This window comes from Acipenser ruthenus, chromosome 3 (genome assembly GCF_902713425.1).
Source record: "Acipenser ruthenus chromosome 3, fAciRut3.2 maternal haplotype, whole genome shotgun sequence".
In the NCBI taxonomy this organism is placed as follows: Eukaryota; Metazoa; Chordata; class Actinopteri; order Acipenseriformes; family Acipenseridae; genus Acipenser; species Acipenser ruthenus.
Genome location: NC_081191.1, coordinates 87919979 through 87946108, shown reverse-complemented (window position 1 = coordinate 87946108; position 26130 = coordinate 87919979). Strand labels below are relative to the sequence as shown.

The following is a 26130-nucleotide window of genomic DNA, read 5'->3' as shown; positions in this document are numbered from 1 at the left end:
AGTTTGCTGGGCCAGAAAATATAAATGACAGCTTTTAAAATCGTTGGCTGAGCTCTTGGGACTTTAAATGTCAAAGTATAAGAAGAGTGTATAATATATCGAGGCCCAGACAGGATCATAAAGGCCTTGTCACATGATCAACTTTTGTTGATGGCCACAAGATGAAGACTTCTGTTGCCCGTGTGTTTCCTTGTAAATACTGTACTCTGAAACTTACCATGTCAAAGCGAAGAAAGGCAGCTGTTATAATACTGACAAGTTCTGGGATTGATGAATTATGAGACGTGATTATGTTTAAATTAGAGAACAACCTAAATGCTATACAAAAGAATCAACTTCAATATGTGTTGCATTGACTTAATGGTGTATTTAAAGTATTTAGTTGTTTTATTTATCAGGGTTAATCACAAGACAAATGTCTCATTGCAGTGCCCTGGGAGTGTAACTGAAGCATAATTTAAAATAGCCTAGCCTGCACATCACATAGTGTTTTCATATTCAGTATAATGTGATTGAGTTACTGATGCCTTATTCTGAATGTAAAAGCATAAGCATTTTTTTTTTTTACCATATGACACTACTATAAAATACGATTGGCTAGTATTACGTTTGTTGGCGATGTATCGCCAGCAAAATTGAACAGTGTCCTAATTTGGATAACATTTTGGCGGGTTTTCGATAACATGTTGACCAGTGTGATCACTCAAGGAAACATGCCGACAACACAAGTTGCTCATGTGACCAGGCCTTAAGTTTAGTTTGAACGCTTGGACTTTTGATTTGAATGTCTTGGTCATTTGTGTATGCAAGTGGTGTCCCAAGCTGGTTTAAACATCTGACTACTATAAGTTACTATATTTACTTCTTTACTGACAGGCACTATATATATAGGTATTCTTGTTGAAATGTAGCTTGTTTTAACACCATTACAATTACTAAGAAAAAACCTACTCAAGTTTACTCTATTGTAAATATAATTATGACAGGTTTACCTAAAAAAAAATGTATGTGGTATAAAAAATAAAGACCTTTCTTGTTTTATTCTAAAAGTACATTTTCCCATAGACTTTTATCATCTTATAGACCTAAATTGTGGAGTCCATTTCCCCAAGGTATACACCAAACTTTTCCATTTTATGGTTTTCTGGTTCCATTAAAGAGCAGTGAAATCCCTAGGCAGACACTAAAGCATGAAAAATATGCTGGGTATGGAATTAAATGCATTTTAACAATCCCACTTGAGGTCATGTGTCAGGGTTTTATTATATTTGAAGAAGCCAGCTCTGCAGAAACTAAATGAATAAAGCTGATTTCTGCACCCAGTTAAAACATTGTTTATAATATTCTTATATTTAGAACAACAACTATTTAAAAAATGGTATAACTAAAGCCTAAATAGGTCTATTCTATTGATAGAAATTGTAGTGAATCTCAGCTCATGTAGGTAACTGTCCACACCTTTGCTAGCTACCTACCTACCTATACTATCCCATTCTCTCATTCACCTCTTTTTTTTGTGAGGGAATCTATAAGTGACAAAAATGCAATTTTGTCTCCATCTATTCTTAAAGGGAAATAACTAAACAGCAAGTAAATAAGAGCTAAATCCATCACAGACAAGCTTGCTGGTTATGCTCTAATATTGGCAATCGATTCTCTCCACTTTTATGGGGTCATTTTTGTAAAATTATACTGTGGGATAAACCAATTCTACCCCTTGCTAAAAAGTACAATTGAATAATACTGTTACATTGTTTTTATACAGTTGCACAATCAGGTGCTTTTTTAAGAGGAAGACTACAATGTGAAAATTGTGAGAACAAAGTATTTAATGTGTATCCTCAGGCAAAGCATGATAACTTAGTTTTAGTGGTTTTATGGTTTATTTAATTAAAGATTAAATAAAAAAAATAATATATAAAATCTATAATATTTACAACTGTAAAAGTAGAGAGTGTGGTAAACTATGGTGAAACACAGGAAAGTATGGTAAAGCACAGAAAGGAATGGCAAAGGACATTAAAACCATGGCAACCAACAGTAAACCTTTTATAAGGGTATTTTTGCACATATACAATATTTTGCTTATCTTATAAAAGGTGTGTGAGATCAACAAATCGGGTGAATTATTTTTTGCTAAGATATTAATACATAAAACAAACCATGGTGGATTATATATATATAAGAAGGTTTCAGTCTGTTGCAATATCCAGTCCTCTCAATAACTAATTCTGTGATACTGATAAAACTGTTAGAATTGGTTCAGCACATAGATGAGCTCTTAATGCAGAATCCATTGATATTTTGAGTTCGTAGTTGCAGGGAGTTATCAAAAGCCAGTAGATCACATGACCTCACGGTTCTGCTTCTAGACCATAATCTTGCAGCAATCAGTCTTTCTCAGTTGAAAGTAAACATCATTACAAACGAGAGTAACAGCAATTTCATACTGTCTTGTGGGCATGTAATAACGGAGAGTTCAACGAGGGAAGATAAATGAGGAAGATATTGATTTCTTATACTTCAGAATCAGCTCTTAAAGAAGCTAATTTAAACTAAAACATTTTCAAAGTTATTTTTCATTTGTCCAACATAAGAAATAAAATAATATTTGGCAGCAGGGCTAAAAATTGTTTAGCCTACTAATGAAACTAATATACTGTACAATACGCCGGAGGGTTTCAACAAAGTGTATTTAATAAAAATAGTCTCCCTAGAAAATAATAGAATGGGTTACAGATGTTAAGCCCCTTAAGTGTTCCAGAATACACTAGACCCTGTATATTTCCATTTTATTCCAGGAAGTCCTGGTTTGAGTAAAAAATAGCTTTTACTTAGTCCAGATGACTGAAACGGTAATTGATTCTAAAAGCTTCTAAAAGTATAGCTCCAATACTTTTTTAATGGAAGGACTCAACTGGAAATCTGATTTAAAAAAATACAAAAAGGACGAGAAACAGGAAGGCGGTGCATTTTCTAAATAAAGCAGTGGAAAAGGAATGGATGCAGTATTAAGAGTTCATGAATCAAGTCCTTGTGAAAATGAACAGAGTGCAAATGAACCTTGCCTGTAGATAGGTTACTGCCTATCCACAGGCAAGGTTGAATGTGGGGGTTGCAGAACTAAGGGCCAGATATTCAAAAGAGATACGAGTTTTGCAAAGGCAGTTGCAGGGATATTTTCCTCTCAATTCTGCTTTGAGAAGAAAGTTTTGCCTACGGGTGAAATTTAAAATGAGTTGTGGCACAAAAAAAACACTTGCTCGTTTTTTTAATCGTAGGTGTTTTTTTCCTGAATTCTGGAGGAGGAGTTGTGAATAAAATACTATTTAAATACTGTTTAATCCTATCAAAAGGGAGCTTAGAACTTGCTATGCTTTGTTTAAATTAACTTTAGTTCTAGTTGTTCATTTGGGTATATTGCAAGTTGTGATTCATTTCCTGTTTAGATTAATTTAAACTTGTTCATTTCCGCAGCCTTGCAATATTACAAATATTAAAAACTCTTCACAATTTCACAGATATATGCAACATATGCAAGCAGAGTTGCATAAAAATTGCCTAAGTTAGAAAAATCTTTGAAAATGTCCCTAAGAACTTCCTTACACAACTCTGTATAGGTGCAATATCCTTGGCTTTAATACACTATAATCTCATTGGCGAATTGAAGGTTTCAGAACACTATTGTAAAATGAATTTATTTATTCAGAATTAGTCCATTGAGATGTAAGTTATGGGGTTTAGGGTTGTCATGGTGACTGCTTTGTATGAAGCATTTTCTAAGCATGTATTAAGTACATTGATATTATATATTGTATACATTTATTATTTTTCACTTGACAAAATAAATGCTTGGGCACATAAAAATCCTCTTACCCAGTAACACTGGCCAGCAAGTTTGTCCACTGAAGACCAAGTGGAGACCATTAAACTCACCTCACTTGAGCTTGTTGGATTTGAACCCAGGCCTCAAGAGACTATCCTCAAGATTGAAATTAAACATAAACTCATTCATCTATGCCCTTATAAAATGATCTTCCAAGGCAATACAGAGGCACAACAAAAGGAAATACACTGATCCTGTATTAAAGGACAACTGTAGCTGAACAGGATTTATTTCAAATTCATTGCACTCCCATTGCTAGAGTAGCCGTAGACTAATAGCTACGCTGTTTATTTATTATTTAGACTAGTGTGTCAGCCATATACATTAATACTGTAGATTTTTTACTTGCTCCCTATTCCAGTGTTGTGGGAGAATAAAATGTCATCAATTTGGTCAAAGTGAAAATAAGGTATATTGAAATTGTGAGAACTGTATGTGAATAAAGAAAGAGGGCTTTAATATTGTCACTGTAAGACCGTATACCAGCGGTCTCCAACCCTGGTCCTGCAGAGCTACTGGGTCTTCTGATTTTTGTTTCAACTGAGCTTAATTAGTCAAGATTAACAGGTGTTCCAGATCTTTAGCCATTGATGACATAGACATCTATAAAACCTGAGGATTTTCTGCTCCCCAGGACCAGGGTTGGAGACCCCTGCCATATACTGGTGGTCATAAAGCATGAATTCCACTGAATGTGAAACATAGAACCAAACAGAGAGCTCTGACTGTACCAGACTTGGAACTGATCCTTTAATATTACTTTGTTTACACAAATCTTTTGTCATCATCAGCACCCCGTAGGTATGAGAATCAGTGCTTCATCCAGTCCTGTGTGTTGTTTAATGGAAAAAAGACAAGGGGTGCAACATTATCGCACTCATATTGCTTCCCAATGCAGGTAACTATTACAGTGGCAGTAATGATTACACTGTCTAAATGGTTTCATTTTAAAAGACCAATGCACTGTTGGGCTATTCACGCTAACTAATTCATCGTTATATGACACTACAACCGAAAGTAAAAATAAACCTAGGGATAATTCATGTTTTCTAATTACGGTGAAACAGATCATAGTTACCGTCAGGTTAGATAGTAGGAGCACTATATTCCCTGTCACATTTTTGTGAACGCACCTAGACTGAATTCTTCATCCTAAATGATGTGTTCAGCCTGCATGCACAGTGCTCATTTTGTATGTCTTCTTGTCTGGATGTTTAGTGGTTGTAAGGCCGTTGATGTGTTTGAACTCGTGTAGTATCGTGATGAATAATTAATCTGGTTTGTCTTTCGTTCTTGCACTTGTGGAGGTTACAGAATATGCTTCATACAATACAGGTCCAAAGTAAAGATGTCACACTCTCGAACCCTAACGGTCTTTGGGCAATGAGCTTTAAGTGGGTTCTATGGCTGTAAGATACTTGTAAGAAGACACTCAGTTCAGAACAAATGTCAAAATGAGTCAAGCCTTTGAATAAAGTAATCCATCTTTATTGTAATTCTCCCACATGGAGTTTTAAAAGCAGTGTGTAGCAAACAGCATTAAGCATTTAAGCAAAATAACAATCTCTCAACAAAGAGAGTAAGTGCAACAACTACAAGTTTATCAAAAGAATGTGAGTTCAACACTTACAGATATCAAGAGGAAAGTATAAGTCTTGCAGGTTCAATGATTGGAATCTATTCTCTCTCCTTCCTAAGCGTGAAGCTCTCGATTTCCATAACACGAGAGTAGATGTTAAAACTTCATGCTGATTTGAACTCGGCTCTCGCCAAGATAAGCACCAACTAAGACGTAGCTTTACAGTAAACTAATGTGATCCATATGTGTCTCCATCCATTTACGTTTCCTTCCATATGATGATGTAGATATCCTTCTGTCTGGTGTTAATGGCTGAAGTGTAATGCTGGCTCCAGGGATCAGCTTATTTTGCCTCCCTGGCGCATCAGCACACACAACGGCTGCGATGCTGGCTCCGGGGATCAACCACAGTGTGGCCTCCCCAGCGCATCAGCATAACAACCGTCTGGATTGAGCTAAGTAGGGTACATCTCTGGGGTTTTCAAGTGGGCACCTTCCATCCTTAGTGTTTCGTCGACTAGCCCACGACACCTCAAGAGGGCTCGACGGTGATTCTGGCGTCCCAGCATCACCCCCCTCCGTCCCCCACTCACAGTATGCTTGCTCTCAGGAGGCTGATGGATCACCTGTTTAGCTATTAACAGTGTGGTTGCTCTCAGGAGGCTGATGGATCACCTGTTTAGCCATTAACAATCACTGCTTATATCACTGTTGAAGTTCCTCTTTCTAAATGCTAATTCAATTTTCAGAAATTGAACCAATTTTAATGGGCTCTCGTTAATGTGGGCTTTTGTCGGTGCACCCACTATTTCTTTCAAAATGCTGACTCAAAGTCATGAGTTAAACTTGAACTGGTCATGGGATGTGACTGAGCTCTACTAACATTATAAAAACAAAAATTAGCCGCAGAGTGAACTCTGGCCACGTCAATTCAATCCTCTCCTGTTTACTCTGCTTCTCTCTACTGTACGAAAATAGTGACATAACAAAAGTATGGTTCTGTACTTCAGTAATATGCAAATGCAAAACTCGAATAAGCAATATAAGTGAACTAAATTAAATGTATGTTTCTTTGAGCACAATAACATTAACAGCATGCATTAATATAGAAAGCATGTGTTATTAATGTATTCAACTTTACCATTGCTATGGTTGAACAGCTGGAGAACAAGATAGTGAATTATAAATGTTACTTTATCTTTACTGTCCCACATGTCTCTGAAAGCTTGTGATGCTCTTAACATTTGAATGCCTTGTGGAAAATCTGAAAATGTGATCATGAAAAACATAATGGTGGGGGGAACAATTCAAGCACAGGTACAGAGCATAATAACAAACTGTTCTCCCAAAAACACCCCAAAACGCAACATACTGGATATTATAAGCTCAAGCAATAGAATGTAAGCTGTCACAAAAATCTGCCTTCTAATGCAAGAAGACTTTGTTTATTTCCAGTTTTGAAATATTAACCATAAAGGTTTTTTCCCTTGTTTTTTCTCCAGGCACGACTGGTAACAGTAATACTTTTTTGGAGTGCCTGAGCTTTTGATCTTTGAGAGATTATGCTTAGCTGCCAGTGCCTTGCTGCATGATGTGTTCACTTAACCAGTGTGGGATAGCTGAAGGGGGTAAGATGTCCCTCGTGAGTATGCATTAGAGGCACTGATATTTGGCACTTAAAGTACTCATCAAAAGTTAAAGAACCCTGTGTCAGCTTGGCACAAGAGTACAGAGGGTCGATAGAGTAATCAATAATACTTTCGTTGAAATTGATAGGAGAGGATTTTCAGTGTCCACTTTTAAACCCTTAGCCTGTTAATTACTGGTGAACAGGAACAGGAGCTATTACATTGTAGTATAAAACTTTGACATTAAGGTCGAGCATAACTAGGATAATATTTGGGTTTAAAATAACATTAATAAAATAATAGCTAAGAATTCATATTACTGCCAAAAGAATTTCATCGGAATAACCTTATGTAACGGGGGAGGTCTGTGCTGACTTTCTTCCACATGTGTGGTTCTGCAGGAAGAGAGCAACAGCCTTGTAAGATCCGCCTGCCAGTCATGGCGATGACACGAAGAGGTGGGGAAGAGGGTGTGTTGGCTTTCCCTCTCTCTGAGTGGCTGAGAGGCGGGCCTTGGGGGATTGCTCGGCCCATAAGTACTGCGCTTGGTTATGCATTTGGGTGGCCAGAGAGAGAATACTCTGTGAAGCTGGCGGAAAATGTCAGTGTAAACAAAGACCAGGCAGGAACACCAGTGGTTGAAGAGAATACAAAACAGACAAGCACGGCTGAGGAAGACAGCCCGCCTTAAACAACTAAACCAAGAATTAAAATAAGTAATTACGTACCCGAGGGGACTTGTGTAGTTATACGGGGAACTCTGGCCACCCCAGTGTATAGGGAATAGCTGAGCGTAGGTCGGAGACCCGAACTGACCGGCTTAGCGGCAGTGGGGGCACTGCGTAAGCAGCACCTTTATTTTGTAGTTTTATTACTGTGTTTTATTTTCTCTTTTTATTTCGCCTTTGGTTTTCATTATTATTTTAGAGCACCTGTGTGTGCTGACGGACACAAGTGCAACCCCTGCTTACCATCGTTAGTATAAGGGGATTTGTAGCACCAGCGCCATCTGGCGACAAATAATTAAAAAACGAAAATTTCAAAATAAAACTGGGAACCAGTGCGGTGTTTCAAATAAAACCCCCTGTCTCCCGTGTGTGTCAGCGAATTGTCCACCACCCTTCCACATGTTATAACTGCTAATATTTTCTAGAAAGCACGAAGAAAATAAGACAGGTTTGTCTAGTCCCTTGGGAAGGTAGCCAGGACTTCAAACTGCGTGCATCCTCCATATATACAGTAATAGGCATTCTCCAGTCACATAGTTGGCTGATACCACAGGATCACTTGTCAGGTCACAGACACTAGAAGAACATACTAAATTGAAGGAGAAATTTTGATCTTTCAGAGATCAGTGTCATAAAAGAAATCATAAACCCTGAAAGCAACAGTTTGCTTCCCCAGGTTTGTACTGAATCTTGTCATGGGATTTAATTTCCCAACACCATTCTCTCTTTCTCCTCAGTAGGACCGTGTCCATTCATCACAATTATTAATACATTATCTAGTTTTACTTCTGCAGATTACATTTTAATTTGATTTGCTTTAAATTTGGATTGTGTTTTAAACAAATCTCAAACTGAAATGCATATGTACAGTATGCCCAAATTCCCACACTATACCTGGACAAATTCCCACACTATACCTGGTCAAATTCCCACACTATACCTGGACAAATTCCCACACTATACCTGGTCAAATTCCCACACTATACCTGGTCAAATTCCCACACTATACCTGATCAAATTCCCACACTATACCTGGTCAAATTCCCACACTATACCTGGACAAATTCCCACACTATACCTGGACAAATTCCCACACTATACCTGGACAAATTTCCACATTATACCTGGACAAATTCCCACACTATACCTGGACAAATTCCCACACTATACCTGACTGAAATTTTTGCCCATTCCTCCTTGCAAAACAGCTCGAGCTCAGTGAGGTTGGATGGAGAGCATTTGTGAACAGCAGTTTTCAGTTCTTTCCACAGATTCTCGATTGGATTCAGGTCTGGACTTTGACTTGGCCATTCTAACACCTGGATATGTTTATTTGTGAACCATTCCATTGTAGATTTTGCTTTATGTTTTGGATCATTGTCTTGTTGGAAGACAAATCTCCGTCCCAGTCTCAGGTCTTTTGCAGACTCCATCAGGTTTTCTTCCAGAATGGTCCTGTATTTGGCTCCATCCATCTTCCCATCAATTTTAACCATCTTCCCTGTCCCTGCTGAAGAAAAGCAGGCCCAAACCATGATGCTGCCACCACCATGTTTGACAGTGGGGATGGTGTGTTCAGGGTGATGAGCTGTGTTGCTTTTACGCCAAACATAACGTTTTGCATTGTTGCCAAAAAGTTCGATTTTGGTTTCATCTGACCAGAGCACCTTCTTCCACATGTTTGGTGTGTCTCCCAGGTGGCTTGTGGCAAACTGTAAATGACACTTTTTATGGATATCTTTAAGAAATGGCTTTCTTCTTGCCACTCTCCCATAAAGGCCAGATTTGTGCAGTATACGACTGATTGTTGTCCTATGGACAGAGTCTCCCACCTCAGCTGTAGATCTCTGCAGTTCATCCAGAGTGATCATGGGCCTCTTGGCTGCATCTCTGATCAGTCTTCTCCTTGTATGAGCTGAAAGTTTAGAGGGACGGCCAGGTCTTGGTAGATTTGCAGTGGTCTGATACTCCTTCCATTTCAATATTATCGCTTGCACAGTGCTCCTTGGGATGTTTAAAGCTTGGGAAATCTTTTTATATCCAAATCCGGCTTTAAACTTCTCCACAACAGTATCTCGGACCTGCCAGGTGTGTTCCTTGTTCTTCATGATGCTCTCTGCGCTTTAAACGGACCTCTGAGACTATCACAGTGCAGGTGCATTTATACGGAGACTTGATTACACACAGGTGGATTCTATTTATCACCATTAGTCATTTAGGTCAACATTGGATCATTCAGAGATCCTCACTGAACTTCTGGAGAGAGTTTGCTGCACTGAAAGTAAAGGGGCTGAATAATTTTGCACGCCCAATTTTTCAGTTTTTTATTTGTTAAAAAAGTTTGAAATATCCAATAAATTTCGTTCCACTTCATGATTGTGTCCCACTTGTTGTTGATTCTTCACAACAAATTACAGTTTCATATCTTTATGTTTGAAGCCTTAAATGTGGCAAAAGGTCGCAAAGTTCAAGGGGGCCGAATACTTTCGCAAGGCACTGTAATTGTGTATTTCATGTCATTGCAACTAAATAGACCCTTTTGTCAACATGTTTGCCTACTGAACCAAGAAGTTTCTTTAATTCAGGCATGGTGTGTAAAATGTCCTGTTCGAAAATAAGTTGTTACAATAAACTCTTTGTGAACGTGGCCCACTCTGTCTCGACATAGTGTAGAATAAGAAAACAGTAGCTCGCCTTGTATCACTGTGTCCTGTTGAGCAGAATGTACTGTAGAGTATGTGTTAAAAACATCTTGTATGTTGCAAGTAGCTGTTGGCTGAACCTGTAGAATTGGGATTGATTTATATACTGTAAGGCGGATAAACAATTTAGCATATTTTAGTAGTGGGGCAAACATAGAATTTTTATGTTTGGATACTTAAAAAAGCAATCATAAAACAATGCATAATTTTCTCCTGTTAAATATGCACTTACATTTCAGAACATTTATTTAAAAAATGAATTTGTGGAAAATCTGCCAGTGTTTTAGCTGTTGTTTTGTAATTCCGATACTGTGAATAAAATTAGTTTGTTAGCAAAGCTCTAAGTACACTGTAATACCTAATATATATGTAGATGTCCCTGCCCAGTAAAGTATACTGACATGCAGTAACAGAATGTTTTTTTTAAGTTTGCCTTTTTAAGATTTTGAGCTATTCTAATCAGTTGAGGTGACAACAAATCGTGATTGAGTGGGCTAGAGATTCCAATTGTTGATTTATTAGTATAAGTCAACAATTGGAATGATTTAAACCCATTTAATTTGCTGTGATTTTCCTTAGCTTGGCCAGCAGCTGGTCAGAATCAAATAACAAATGAACAATGATCGCATTGATTTAGAGTCGGCTCAACAACACAAAAGCGTTACTCTAACAGGTTCCAAAGTTATGGAACTTTCTATTAGCAATATAAAACTGATCCCCTAAATATAGTGAACTTTAGATATATAATCCTTAATATATTTTCAAAATCCTTTTTTTATTAAAATTGTAGTAATAATTTTCTACACTTCACCAAAGCAGTAATATTCTCCACTGTATTCTCCATTTGCAGAAGTATCAATTTATATACAATGCACATTTTAATATAGAAATATAAGTATTCTTAAGAATATGTTAAACATTGTTTAAATGAATTTAAAGGAAATTACAAAACTCACTTTTAACTCATTCCTCCTTTACTTGTACAGCATTGATATTGATATATTTATATCTTTGAGCAATACATTTTGAGCACACTCAAATAGGTGCAGCTGCTTGCAACTCACTGCATTCCATAAAAGGACATTTGGTGTCACTTTAATAACTGCATGGTTCTCTGAGTGTACAATGAGATTTCAAGTGGGTGCAATCTGAGAAAGTCAAGGTTTATGTTAGTAAGAGAGACACATTTTTTTTTTTCTGGATTTTAAGCAAAAAAAAAAAAGTAATTTGAGTGTTACTTCAAACTAATCAGTCTTTGGACTCTGTGACAGGCTGCTGTTGCTATGCTGGCAGACTCTCTTTAACCTGTGTTTATTCAGACTGTACCATATTCTATTTTTGAATGTATAATTTTCATTAAAAAAAAAAAAAAAAATCCCCCCCACCAAAAAAACATATTTGGAGCCCAAGGCAACACAAAGGTTACTTAGCTATTTACACTCCTCACTCATCTTCAAATATGCTACAATACTGAGTCTTATTATGGACCTAAATGGAACCTAAATATAACCAATGCAAACTGTACAGTACATAAGAACATAAGAAAGTTTACAAACGAGAGGAGGCCATTCAGCCCATCTTGCTCGTTTGGTTGTTAGTAGCTTATTGATCCCAGAATCTCATCAAGCAGCTTCTCGAAGGATCCCAGGGTGTCAGCTTCAACAACATAACTGTGGAGTTGGTTCCAGACCCTCACAATTCTCTGTGTAAAAAAGTGCCTCCTATTTTCTGTTCTGAATGCCCCTTTATCTAATCTCCATTTGTGACCCCTGGTCCTTGTTTCTTTTTTCAGGTCGAAAAAGTCCCTTGGGTCTACATTATCTATACCTTTTAGGATTTTGAATGTTTGAATCAGATCACTGCGTAGTCTTCTTTGTTCAAGACTGAATAGATTCAATTATTTTAGCCTGTCTGCATACGACATGCCTTTTAAACCCGGGATAATTCTGGTTGCTCTTCTTTGCACTCTTTCTAGAGCAGCAATATCCTTTTTGCAACAAGATGACCAGAACTGAACACAATATTCTAGGTGAGGTCTTACTAATGCATTGTAGAGTTTTAACATTACTTCCCTTGATTTAATATCAACACTTCTCACAATATATCCGAGCATCTTGTTGGCCTTTTTTATAGATTTCCCACATTGTCCAGATGAAGACATTTCTGAGTCAACATAAACTCCTAGGTCTTTTTCATAGATTCCTTCTAAAATTTCAGTATCTCCCATGTGATATTTATAATGCACATTTGTATTGCCTGCGTGCAGTACCTTACAGTTTTCTCTATGAAATGTCATTTGCCATGTGTCTGCCCAGTTCTGAATGCTGTCTAGATCATTTTGAATGACCTTTGCTGCTGCAACAGTGTTTGCCACTCCTATTTTTGTGTCGTCTGCAAATTTAACAAGTTTGCTTCCTATACCAGAATCTAAATCATTAATGTAGATTAGGAATAGCAAAGGACCTAATACTGATCCCTGTGGTACACCACTGGTTACGTCGCTCCATTTTGAGGTTTCTCCTCTAATCAGTACTTTCTGTTTTCTACCTGTTAACCACCCCCGAATCCATGTGCATGCATTTCCTTGAATCCCTACTGCATTCAGTTTGAGAATTAATATTATATGCAGGACTTTGTCAAAAGCTTTCTGGAAATCTAAATAAACCATGTCGTATGCTTTGCAATTATCCACTGTCAATGTTGCATCCTCATGAAAATCAAGCAGGTTAGTTAGACACGATCTCCCTTTCCTAAAACCATGCTGACTGTCTCCCATGATATTGTTACTGTATAGGTAATTTTCCATTTTGGATCTTATTATAGTTTCCATAAGTTTACATATAATAGAAGTCAGGCTTATTGGTCTGTAGTTACCTGGTTCAGTTTTGTCTCCCTTTTTGTGGATCGGTAATACATTTGCAATTTTCCAGTCTGTCGGTACAACCCCTGTGTCAAGAGACTGTTGCATGATCTTGGTTAGCGGTTTGTTAATAACTTCTTTCATTTGTTTGAGTACTATTGGGGCGGGCAAGGCAATGAAATTAGTACATCTTCAGAGTCTGTCTGACATTTCTCTTCTGTTGACAGGTGACGGTGGTCTATAGAGAGGTTTACATCCTCAATTATAGTTTCCATAAGTTTACATATAATAGAAGTCAGGCTTATTGGTCTGTAGTTACCTGGTTCAGTTTTGTCTCCCTTTTTGTGGATCGGTAATACATTTGCAATTTTCCAGTCTGTCGGTACAACCCCTGTGTCAAGAGACTGTTGCATGATCTTGGTTAGCGGTTTGTAAATAACTTCTTTCATTTGTTTGAGTACTATTGGGAGGATCCCATCCGAGCTCATTTTAAGAGCTCCTAGTCCCTTTAACACTTCTGCCTCTGTTATGCTAAAGTTATTTAAAACTGGATAGGAACAGGTAGACCATGGTATGACTGAAATGCCAATTCCCTTAGTGTTCAAAGCCTGACTATAAACAAATGAAGCAACAAGCTGACAGTGTGATACTACTACTTACCTCATAAATAATAATGCCCATGTGTCTTTGTCACAAAGACGGCCAGAGTGGGTGGCGTCAGACCAGACAGGAATACACAGACAGAGACGGTGGTTGTGATGAGCTGAGTGCAATGGCTGCACTCAGCGTTTAATAACAAATAAAAGGTTTTAAACGGTACACAAAACAGGACACGGCACTTGCGCCAAAATAAACAGACATACAAAACGGACTAACACTAAACAAACGGTGCACGGACAGACAAACAAACACGGTGAGAACAAACACTTATATTTACGATCTTTCTATTTACTTTACTTTTACTCCTCTCTCTCTCACCCATTCTCCTCTTCCGAACACCCAACCCTGAGTGCAAGAAATGTGCGTCTATATATACTATTGTGCTGGGATTCAATTACTAATTAATTATTCACTTGAATCCCAGCACGTGAATTAATTCTGTGCAACCCCGTGCTCACATATTACATTTAACCAGCACGTGAAGTGATTTGTGCTCTCCTCGTGCCTAAATACAAATCTACACTTTTTAAATACACGTGAAACACAGACCCGTTTATATCCCGTGTACCAATCTATACACCAACATTTACACACGCACGCATACACACAAATGCACACAGGGACGGGGCACATTGCCACATATACACCCCCCCTTGTGCGCAGCACACATGGCCTCAACGGCCACCTCCCCCCTTAAAAATCCAGCAGTCCAGGACAAAGTCTCGGGCTGGGAAGGGAGGCTTCAGTAGGCCCATGGCTGGCAATGCTGTCAGCTCCCCTGCCGGTAGTGGCACGGCTGACAGCATGCTGGTCCCGTCCTGCAGCGAAAAAGCTGCGGGGGCAGGTGGTCCCCCGACCTCCCCCTTCTTCATAGCCGGCAGCTCCCTCCTGTGGGGCTCCGGCCACAAGAACTCCTGCAGCGAAACTGCTGCTGGGGAAAGTGGTCTCCAGACCTCCTCCCCCTTCTTCGTGGCCGGCAGCTCCCCTTTCTGGGGCTCCGGCCACCGTACTCCCTGCGGAGGTATGGGAAGCAGAGACAGCTCCTGCTGTTCTGCTTCTGGCAGTGGCAGAGGCAGAGGCAGCTCCTCTGCTCCTGGAAGTGGCAGAGGCAGCTCCTGCTCCTCTGCTCCTGGAAGTGGCAGAGGCAGCTCCTGCTCCTTTACTCCTGCCGGTGTAGGTGGCGGAGGCAGAGGCAGCTCCGGCTGCTCTGCTCCTGCCGATGTAGGTGGCGGAGGCAGAGGCAGCTCCTGCTCCTCTGCTCCTGGAAGTGGCAGAGGCAGCTCCGGCTGCTCTGCTCCTGCCGGTGAAGGTGGGAGCAGCGTGTAGTCTCCTGCCGATGGAGGTGGGAGCAGCGTGTAGTCTCCCCCTTTTTCAGGGGACTGGTGCTGCTCTGCCTCTCTTGCAGCGGACTGGTGCGGCTCTGCTTCTGAAGGGGAAACCAGCAGGCATTCTTCCTCTGCTGGTTGTGCTGGGGAAACCAGCAGGCATTCTTCCTCTGCTGGTTGGGCTGGGGAAACCAGCAGGCATTCTTCCTCTGCTGGTTGTGCTGGGGAAACCAGCAGGCATTCTACCTCTGCTGGTTGTGATGGGGAAACCAGCAGGCATTCTTGCTCTGCTGGTGAAGGTGGGAACAGCTGCCTCTCAGGCTTCGGATTCCCGCGGTCCCCCCGTCTGGGCGCTGGACGCTCGCGGTCCCCCCGTCTGGGCGCTGGACGCTCGCGGTCCCCCCGTCTGGGCGCTGGTTCCTCCTCTTCATACTGGGTGGGGCATATGGCTAACGTGTGCCCATAAGCCCCACAGCCAGGGCATAACTCTGCTGCGAGGTTCTTTAAAAAAACCTCCCAGCCATCATCCTCGACCTCCTCCCTTTTGGGCTGTGGACGCCCCGACTCCTCCCTTTTGGGCTGTGGACACTCGGGTTCCCCCCACTCAGGCGTAGGACGTTCGGGTTCCTCCCACTCAGGCGTAGGACGTTCGGGTTCCTCCCACTCAGGCGTAGGATGCTCAGGCTCCTCCCACTCGGGCTGTGGACGCTCAGGCTCCTCCCACTCGGGCTGTGGACGCTCAGGCTCCTCCCACTCGGGCTGTGGACGCTCAGGCTCCTCCCACTCGGGCTGTGGACGCTCAGGCTCCTCCCACTCGGGCTGTGGACGCTCAGGCTCCTCCCGCTCAGGTACTGGAGAGGGCAGCGACTGCTCCTCTCCCTCTTGCTCACTGGAAGGCATCCCTCCCATGTCTGCAGCTAGGTAACCCAGCACCACAATGGTGAGGTCACGAACGGATGCCGGGTTGTGCTGTTGCTCCCAGTCCTCCCATCGTTTCCCATCTCGCATCTGCAGTGCGTGAATAACCAAGGGGAGGTCACTGGCGAAGTTCCCCTCGGGGTGCACCAGCCAGTCCCATATTTCCCGGGACGGTGGGGAACCCGGTGGCAGTGGGGGTAGAGGGGTGGCTACTGCCCCGTTGTGGCTGTCCTCCTCCCAGCCCGGCATGCAGGATGAGGGCTGCAGCTGTTGTTGTTGCTGCTGCTGCTTCTGCTGCTTCCTGCAGCTCTTTCTTCCCATCCTCGCTTTACTATTTTTTTTTTTTTTTTTTTTTCACAAAACCCCCTCTCCTGGTCTGACGCTTGGAGGCGCTATTATCCCACGATGACACCACGTGTCACAAAGACGGCCGGAGTGGGTGGCGTCAGACCAGAAGCAGGGAGTAAACAGACAGAGACTTGGGGTTTTGGTGGAGCTGAGCGAATGGTTTCGCTCAGCATTTAATAAAACAGCACAGAAAATAAAAGGTTTGAACAGACAAAAACAGGGGACACGGCACTTGCGCCAAAATAAACAGACATACAAAACGGACTAACACTAAACAAACGGTGCACGGACAGACAAACAAACACGGTGAGAACAAACACTTATATTTACGATCTTTCTATTTACTTTACTTTTACTCCTCTCTCTCTCACCCGTTCTCCTCTTCCGAACACCCAACCCTGAGTGCAAGAAATGTGCGTCTATATATACTATTGTGCTGGGATTCAATTACTAATTAATTATTCACTTGAATCCCAGCACGTGAATTAATTCTGTGCAACCCCGTGCTCACATATTACATTTAACCAGCACGTGAAGTGATTTGTGCTCTCCTCGTGCCTAAATACAAATCTACACTTTTTAAATACACGTGAAACACAGACCCGTTTATATCCCGTGTACCAATCTATACACCAACATTTACACACGCACGCATACACACAAATGCACACAGGGACGGGGCACATTGCCACAGTCTTCCAGTTATGTAGTGTTACAATTACCAGACAACCTACACAATGCAAGTTAGAGAGGAGGTTTCAAAACTGGAGTTTGTGTTTCGTGTTGCAAGTTATTACAGAAGCAACATGTGTAATCTTTCGTCATAAAGGATGTTTAGGGGCAGCAGTGTAGAGTAGTGGTTAGGGCTTTGGACTCTTTGGACCGGAGGGTTGTGGGTTCAATCCCCAGTGGGAGACACTTCTGTTGTACCCTTGAGCAAGGTACTTTACCTAGATTGCTCCAGTAAAAACCCAACTGTATAAATGGGTAATTGTATGTAAAATAATGCAATAGCTGTATAATGTGAAATAATGTATAATGTGATATCTTGTAACAATTGTAAGTTGCCCTGGATAAGGGCGTCTGCTAAGAAATAAATAATAATAATAATAATGTTTGAACACAGTGGAAATTATATTTATGTACCGTAATTGCTTTCCAAGATCACATTTAATGTCCTTTAATGCCTTGCCCGCCCCTTTTATTATTTATGTATTATTATTATTTATGTTGTATTATTATCATCATCATTGTTGTGTATATGACGGACGAAAGCCGTCCGACATGATTATTTATTATTTGTTTATTTATTAAAGATGAGCGCAGCAGCGCCGTTTAGCCCATACCATCCTGTGTTACTATTTCATTTCCTGGTCTGACATCACCACCCACACACCTCACAAAGCCATCTATTTGTCAAAACAAACCAGTAGTGCTGAGTAGAAATGAAGAAATAGCATTGCTATGTGGATGGATTCTGTTGTATAGCTGCTTGCTTTGTACAATTACAATGCTTTATCATTGAGATAGAAAGAGCAAAATAAAGTTCAATACAAATCACTGTAATCACTGCAGGGAAAAAATTATATTTTGAAAGAAGGAAAAAATAGTATAAAAAGGCAGCGTCTGACCCTGGTAAATGACAAGATGTTATTTTAGTTTGAAGATATGTATATAGAACAGCTCTCTGTCGGTCCTCATTTCAAAGGCAAAACCTACAAGAAAGTAGACCATTGTGGCAAGTGCTTTCAGTGTAATGGGTTCTCATTTCAGTTAAGGCCTTCTGAAGATTCTTGGGGGGGGGGGGGGAGGTTCAAAAATTAGATTTATGGAAACTTTACATTTGACAACAGAGTCAAGTAGTCAGTATGACCAGCAGCCTTCACATGCCACTGTTGTATGTCTGCATCACCTTCAGACCACCAACTCGCCCAACCGGTCATTAATCCCCAGGAAATGCCCAGCGCCTCGATTGCTATTGCTTAATTGTATAAAGTACAAGTAAAGAACATAAATAACTTCAGCAGAAGAAAAGGGGAGCAGTGATACTGTAATATTGCTAATTGCTTGTAAGAGATAAGAACTGAATTGTGTGACATTGGTAAGCTACCCTTAAAGATTGTGTTTCAGGCTAATCTAATTTTTTATTCCTTTCACAAAAAATATATAATGCAAGTTGCTCTTTGACGTACAGACCTTGATTAATCTGTATGTTTATATGTTCAATGAAATTAGTACATCTTCAGAGTATGTCTGACATTTCTCTTCTGTTGACAGGTGACGGTGGTCTATAGAGAGGTTTACATCCTCACTTGACTTGCCAAAAGCTCTCCAACATTTTCATTAAAGTGGCATTTGAGAATCTGTGTTGGCTTACAGAATGAGAAGTGAGAGCTTCAAAAAAATATACCTGTCAGCCCCTTTGAAAAGATTGCAGACATAGTTAATTTGGCTATTTAGGGCAAATTGAAATGTTTAAAGTGCCTGTGCTGTAGATAAAACATTTCCTACAACCAACAAATCACAAGCCCATCCTCTATGAGCAGGCATCTTACCAATAAAATCTCAGTGTTTTACAGCAGTATGATTATTATTTGTTTATTTAGCAGATGCCTTTATCCATGGCAACTTACAGACTAGGGTGTGTGAACTATGCATCAGCTGCAGAGTCACTTACAACCACGTATCACCTGAAAGACAGAGCACAAGGAGGTTAAGTGACTTGCTCAGGGTCACACAATGAGTCAGTGGCTGAGGTGGAATTTGAACCGGGGACCTCCTGGTTAGAAGACCTTTTCTTTAACCACTGGACCACACAGCCTCCTATGATAGTTTGGCAATACAAGTTTTACTGTTTGAGACTACTCATTTTGTTGTGAGTTGAAATATGTAGCGTGCATTTCTCCAGAGTAACAAACAGCACTCCGTAAAGTTGAATGAAATAAAATATCTTTATTCTTTTTAAGCCTGTGCTCAAGTCATGCATTTCACTGTGTTCAGGCTCATAAAGAGATAAATCTGTAGTCTTCACACAAGCCATGGATGTCAAGTCTCAAGGTTTACCCGTGAAACTTATGGTTTTTCACAATTTTGAGAGTCTCACCGCCGTGCAATGGATTTTCACATTTGTGCATAAGTTTCTTATTGTTTGCGAGGCTGCGAAACCCTTTATACATGATACAGTGGTAACTCCAATACAACTGTCCAAACGTATTATTTCATTTTTTGGGGGGGGGAGGGGAGGTCACCATGAAGTACATTACCATTCTATATTCCTGTAGCTGCTATGCGAACTCCCCCCTTACTCCAAAGATAGAATTGCCTTGTTGTCTCAAACTGACGGTTTGTCTGCGCAAGCCTTCTATGTTTCTGTACACAACATGTCATTACTCGGACAGTCGAAGGAGAGGCTGTCAGACTGTCACTGTCTCGTTCACGCAGAAATTACCACAGAAATAAAAGAGAAATGGACATCAATGGGAATGTAATTATTAAAGTCGAAAAATATAATGTTCTTTATGATGCCAGTGTCAGTGGTTGTAAAGACAATACAAAGAAAGACGCCATATGGTAAGAAATAACAGAACAATTGGAAATTGATGGTATGTCTAGCTTTATATTTCACCTTAATTTTGGTCAAAGTGATGGGGAGCACCACACACTGGTTTTGTATTTCTGTAAAATGACACTTCTTTGTTTTAATAATGTTGACAAATAATAATAATAATCACATCCACACCCTAACTGAAGATTTTTTTTTTATTATAAAAAAAATATATTAAACAAATGTTCTCAGTATTTACAAAGAAATGTGTAGATGTATTATTTTTGAATGCTGTAATGTTAAACCAGATCACATATAAACATTCACTGTAGCAGTGTAGCACTGTAACATTCATTGGGGCAGCAGTGTGGAGTAGTGGTTAGCCCTCTGGACTCTTGACTGGAGGGTTGTGGGTTCAATCCCAAGTGAGGGGACACTGCTGCTGTACCCTTGAGCAAGGTACTTTACCTAGATTGTTCCAGTAAAAACCCAACTGTATAAATGGGTGATTGTATGTAAAATAATGTGATATCTTGTAACAATTGTATGTTGCCCTGGATAAGGATGTCTGCTAAATAATAATAAAATGTTTTTTGTTTTTTTTTTAGTGTGTGGTGTACCCAGACTATTTCTTTGTTTTATTTATTTTATTTGTCTCCACGAAAGGAGCAAAAGCAGACAGTAATTTCATTTCATGACTAGCTACAGTTGTGTTTTTTTTATGTACTCGTGCTGTATTTGTGTTGTTTGCTTCGCTCCTTGTGTACATAAGCCTTAAGTCTAGGTCAGTGGCTTAGCTGTCAGCCATGTGCAAAAATCTTGATCCATCACCAGCAACCCCCCCCCCCAAAACAAAATCTAGTGGTGTAGGTTAAGGTTCTTGATCAATCCCAAGGTTTTTCAGCAGGGGTCTCACTGGTACGAACGCTTAGGGGTTGACATGTATGACAAGCACAGTTGCAGTTTTGCATACATTCAGTAAACAGAAATGTTTGTAGTTTGTTGTACGAGTACAGAGTTAGAGCGTTCAGTGTATTCACTAAGCAAAAAGTTTGTATTTTCACAGACCTTTATTATTATTTATTTCTTAGCAGACACCCTTATCTAGGGCGACTTACAATTGTTACAAGATATCACATTATTTTTACATACAATTACCCATTTATACAGTTGGGTTTTTACTGGAGCAATCTAGGTAAAGTACCTTGCTCAAGGGTACAGCAGCAGTATCCCCCACCTGGGATTGAACCCACAACCCTTCAGTCAAGAGTCCAGAGCCCTAACCACTACTCCACACTGCTGCCCTGTATCCATTATCCATTGTAGGCCAGTCCAATCGACAAAGCAGCAAACACAATCCACTAAACAGGCAACAGAAGTAATCCACGGAAGTTATACAGTCCTCAGAAAAGTTTTTATTGTAATCTACACTGGTCTTTTAACAATCCCAGTGTGCATGGACAGCTGCAGGATCCAGATGTAGACGATCGGACTCACTTCCCCAAACTAGCTGTTTACCCGAAACTGAAAACTACTTAGTTTAACTTTGCAACCCGTTATGATACATTTTCAGTATGTAACTAAATAACATAAGGTTAGTGTTAGGTAACGGCCTTAGTCGTCGCCTAGAGCACATGTCACTTTTTAGCAATTACTGGTTTCTGCATTCAATGGCAGCTTTCACAGCCGCAAGCCCAGCTCCTTCCCGCAGATTTGCAGGTACTCAGCAAACAGCGACACAACCCATCACAACAACCGCACATCCAAGCACACTGGGTCATATATACTCGGTTTGCAAATACCTGTACTACAGGTTACAAGCGGGATACCCTCTTTGATTCGGTCCCCAAAAGTAGAAGCACGGTTGTGTTTCTCGAGTACATAAAACTGAATAAAACAGTCAAATAAAGACATAGCCCTTGTTAAAAAATATGACTTTATTAAATTTAATGAAAGCAACTAAGGAGAAAATAAATAAACATAAGTTCACGACTGACTGTCTCTTTATCTCTTGCAAACAGGTAATTATTGGAATGCTGCTGCCTTCAACACTCCCTCTTCCTACCTGCACTTCTCAACCTTCCACGGAGAGACCAGCGCGGACATCTCCTTTTACTTCAAAACTTCTGCCCCTTATGGTGTGTTTCTAGAAAATTTGGGCAATACAGACTTCATTCGTCTGGAGCTAAAATGTAAGTTTCTCCTTTTAACTTCCTAGAGCATGGTCCTCAATGGCTGAAGGCTGTGAGTTCTAACTCCTGATTTATAACCCCTGAGCTGTGTTCAATATGTACAGTAGAGTGCAGTAAATGCATCACCAAACTGCCTCACCAATGTGTCCTGAACCTGACCCTGAAGGGACCACAATGAATATCTGCCAAATACTTCTGGACACTATTCTCCAAGAGTCAGCTATCCCAATGATTATCCTTGCTTTCATCTGTAGGCTGGTTCATTCAAGTCTCCAAAAGCTACAAAAACATTTTGCTCCCTATCTGTAACTATGACCACTTTTAGTAATTATCCATTTCTTAGCCTTGGTTTGTACTACAAAGCAGGTGGGTCCTGTCTTGGAGATAAAAAAAAAAAAAAACATACAGCAACAGTAACAAATGTGAATCCAGAAGTAGCAAAAATAGCATAGTAGCATTTTTAAAATATTGTATTTATTTAAAAAAAATCTAAACCAAAAGCAGCTTCAGTATTTTTCTTGAAAAATAAATATAGTACATAAACAGAACTTCTACACATTAGAAGATAGAAAGGCTTCAAACCTCAAAGAAAGTAAAAATGAATGCCAATCCAAGTAGTGCTGTTATCAAAGTTCTGTATATAGGGGGCACATATTATACAGGGTTAACATGTTGGAAACACAAGGTTAAAAAATATATCTGTGGAGCTAAATCCATAATTTTAGAAGTGATACACCATTTCTACATCTATCCCAACTAGTCTGCAACTCTCAGCGATCTATTATGCAAGTCAAAAGCAGTTGCGCTTGTTTATTTTAAACACACTGGGGTGCATTTGCTTCCTTTGCCGATGACGAAGGATTAATTAATGTTTTTTAGGACAGTTTTGAAGGAGAGTGTTTTATAAACATTCATTGAGATTAAATGATGATTGGGAGCATTTTAAATAAACTTGTTGTGATTATGGCCTTGTCAGATTTGTAGGTACTCTTTTTATTTATTTATTTATATATATATATATATATATATATATATATATATATATATATATATATATATATATATATATATATGCTCTGAGCACACTCTTAAACCCAGGGGAGTCATTTAAGGAGGACAGAGGTGTTCAAAACTCCTGTAATTGGTTTTGCTTGTGCGCTGAGCGGGCTGTATGACAAGTTTTAATGAATCAGAGCAGTAGTTGTGCTTTTTTCGGTTTATTAAATGCTTTAAAAATTCATCAATTGGTTGACAACCACTTTGGATCCCTGCTAATAGGCAGCCTGGATGTTTCCAGTGCCTTTACAGGTTTAACAGCATTAGTACTTCAATACAGTCATACAAATGGTTATCATATGCTTAGCCTTCAGGCTATAAAATGCAAAAAGCCAAAGCGCCCACCGCTACTTTCTAGTCACTCTCAACAGCTAAAACATAAATCCTTTACCTTATAGCAATGCATCAATATAAAAGAGAGGTTAAATTAAAATATGTGCTTACCTTCTAGTATATGGAAGTGTAGTGTAGATATATTGAAAAATAAGAACTGTCTTCAAAAGGCAGAGACTTGACTTCGACCAAACAGCAATCAGTTTTTCAGAGATCTTCAGAGCATGGACCACACAACTTGTAGTTAGCAAATCGAGCGATACTTGACTGGGGATTTACCTTGGTTTTTATAGGATTTTCTCTCCATTGAATACATCAGGAGTCCTAATTAAATCTGATCATCAATATGCCTTGACAGTTCTTATCTTTGATTTAATTATATATTCTAGAAGGATCCGGTCAACTCTTTTTTAAAACTAACTGAATGTGAGTTCATGGTTCACTATCTTCCACCCCTCCTTTTCTTAAAATTAGGTGAAATGGAGTTCACAGGGTCCTTGCTGCTACCAAATATAATACAAGTATATACAGTATGTCTATTAAAAGAGATGCTATTTTATAAGCTTTTAATGGAAGATCCAGTTATTTATATCTAAATAAGGCTATCATTAATATTATTATTTATTTATTAGCAGACGCCCTTATCCAGGGTGACTTACAGTTGTTACAAGATATCACATTATTTTTACATACAATTACCCATTTATACAGTTGGGATTTTACTGGAGCAATTTAGGTAAAGTACCTTGCTCAAGGGTACAGCAGCAGTGTCCCATACCAGGGATTGAACCCACAACCCTCCGGTCAAGAGTCCAGAGCCCTAACCACTACGCTATACTGCTGCCTATGGCATATGGCATATTAGAATGCCATAGTGTTGTAGTGACTGAAAGTCTGACCACTGTTCATACAAAATCCAGTTAAAGCAGGTTTTAAGACAACGTCTGCTTTTTGCCAATTTTACGGTTGATTAATATGAAACGCTATCGTAAGCATTTTCCAATACTCATTATTTCAAATCAATATCTTAACATATTAACACGTCCTACGCTTTCCGTTCCCATCTCTTCCTGCCAGGTTCTAATTAATTTCTGTTATATATAGAAAATGATTATTGTAAGATAAACTCCTATTTATGTTATTCAAAAGGTATTTTGTTCATTAATATTAACGAGATCACTCATTATAGAGAGGATCTTGGCTGTTAAATCGCTGACCATCAAAAAATCCCCGCTTCATCGGTCAAAACCAATGAGTCATTTTCAACACTGCTTTTACTACAGGCAGGTAAGGACGAGGTTACAAATCGGTTCACTGTATATGTAAAGTTACAGTTTATACTTTAAACGATTTTATAACATGTAGTTCTAATTCAGATATGTCAATAGCAATCTCTTATAAACTGCAATTTTATTTTACTTCATTAATATATACAGAAGGCAAGAGGCTAATTTTTAATTGGGCACCTGCATGCAGCAAATAAAACCTTGAATATTAAAACTTAGGACTGCTCATACATTTATTTAATGTTATTATATTAGGTTTCTTATTTATTTAACTTTTGTTTTTTCTTATTATAATCGAACCTAGGCTGGGACCAAATCAAAACTTTGACAATCCGCTAATCACACTTAACAAAACTGTATTTAATAGCATTTTCTTTTTTATGAGTAGAAGAAATAAGATACTTACAAAAAAAAAGACAACACACTATGAAATACACTTTTGTTAAGTGCGATTAGCGGGTTGTCAAAGTTTTGATTTGGTCCGGGCCCTAGTTCCATTGCTTCTGGCATATTAACTGTGCTCCATAGTTTCTGCCATTCTGCTCTTGCTGGATCAGAATGTTTTGAGACTCTGAGTCTAATTTAAAAAGATGCTTTTGCCTGATAAGGGAGGTTTGGAACTTTCAGCAGGCCAGCCTGACCTTCAGTGCAATTAACTCCTTTTCATTTTGTTTCCCAAAGATGAGCCTGCTTCCAGTAGCTGTGACAGACTTGGGTCAGTTTCTGCTCACAGGTGTGGGTGACAGTCTTTAAAAGCCTGATACCTTCAAAAACTTCAATCTTGTTAGCTGGGCTCCCATCTCTACATTCTCATTCCCATTGTCAGTGGGCAAACACATTTTAACTGAATCTGGATCCATCAAAAAACCACACACCCTTGCAACCGAGGCCTTCCATGCAAAAGGATCTAATGACTTATAACACAAAAGGGATGTGCCAGAACCGTCTGTGACAGCCTTATGAGTCCCGAGACCTATTCCTTAAAAATAAGATAGGCCTGTCTCTTTGTTTTCTCTTTTTTTTGTTCTATGCCCCTTCCCTTTCATATTTGGTGTAGGAGATGGCTTCCTAGTGCATATAATGTG

At 39.6% G+C, this 26130-nt stretch overlaps 1 protein-coding gene across 1 annotated transcript in view; it reads left to right on the top strand.

The window, feature by feature from the left end:
- Positions 1–26130, top strand: part of LOC117394379 (contactin-associated protein-like 2) — a 545795-nt gene that overhangs the window by 466200 nt on the left and 53465 nt on the right. The window contains exon 16 of the mRNA XM_033992589.3: positions 22200–22370. Within this exon, the coding sequence (XP_033848480.1) occupies positions 22200–22370 (171 nt within the window). The remainder of the gene's footprint in view (positions 1–22199; positions 22371–26130) is intronic.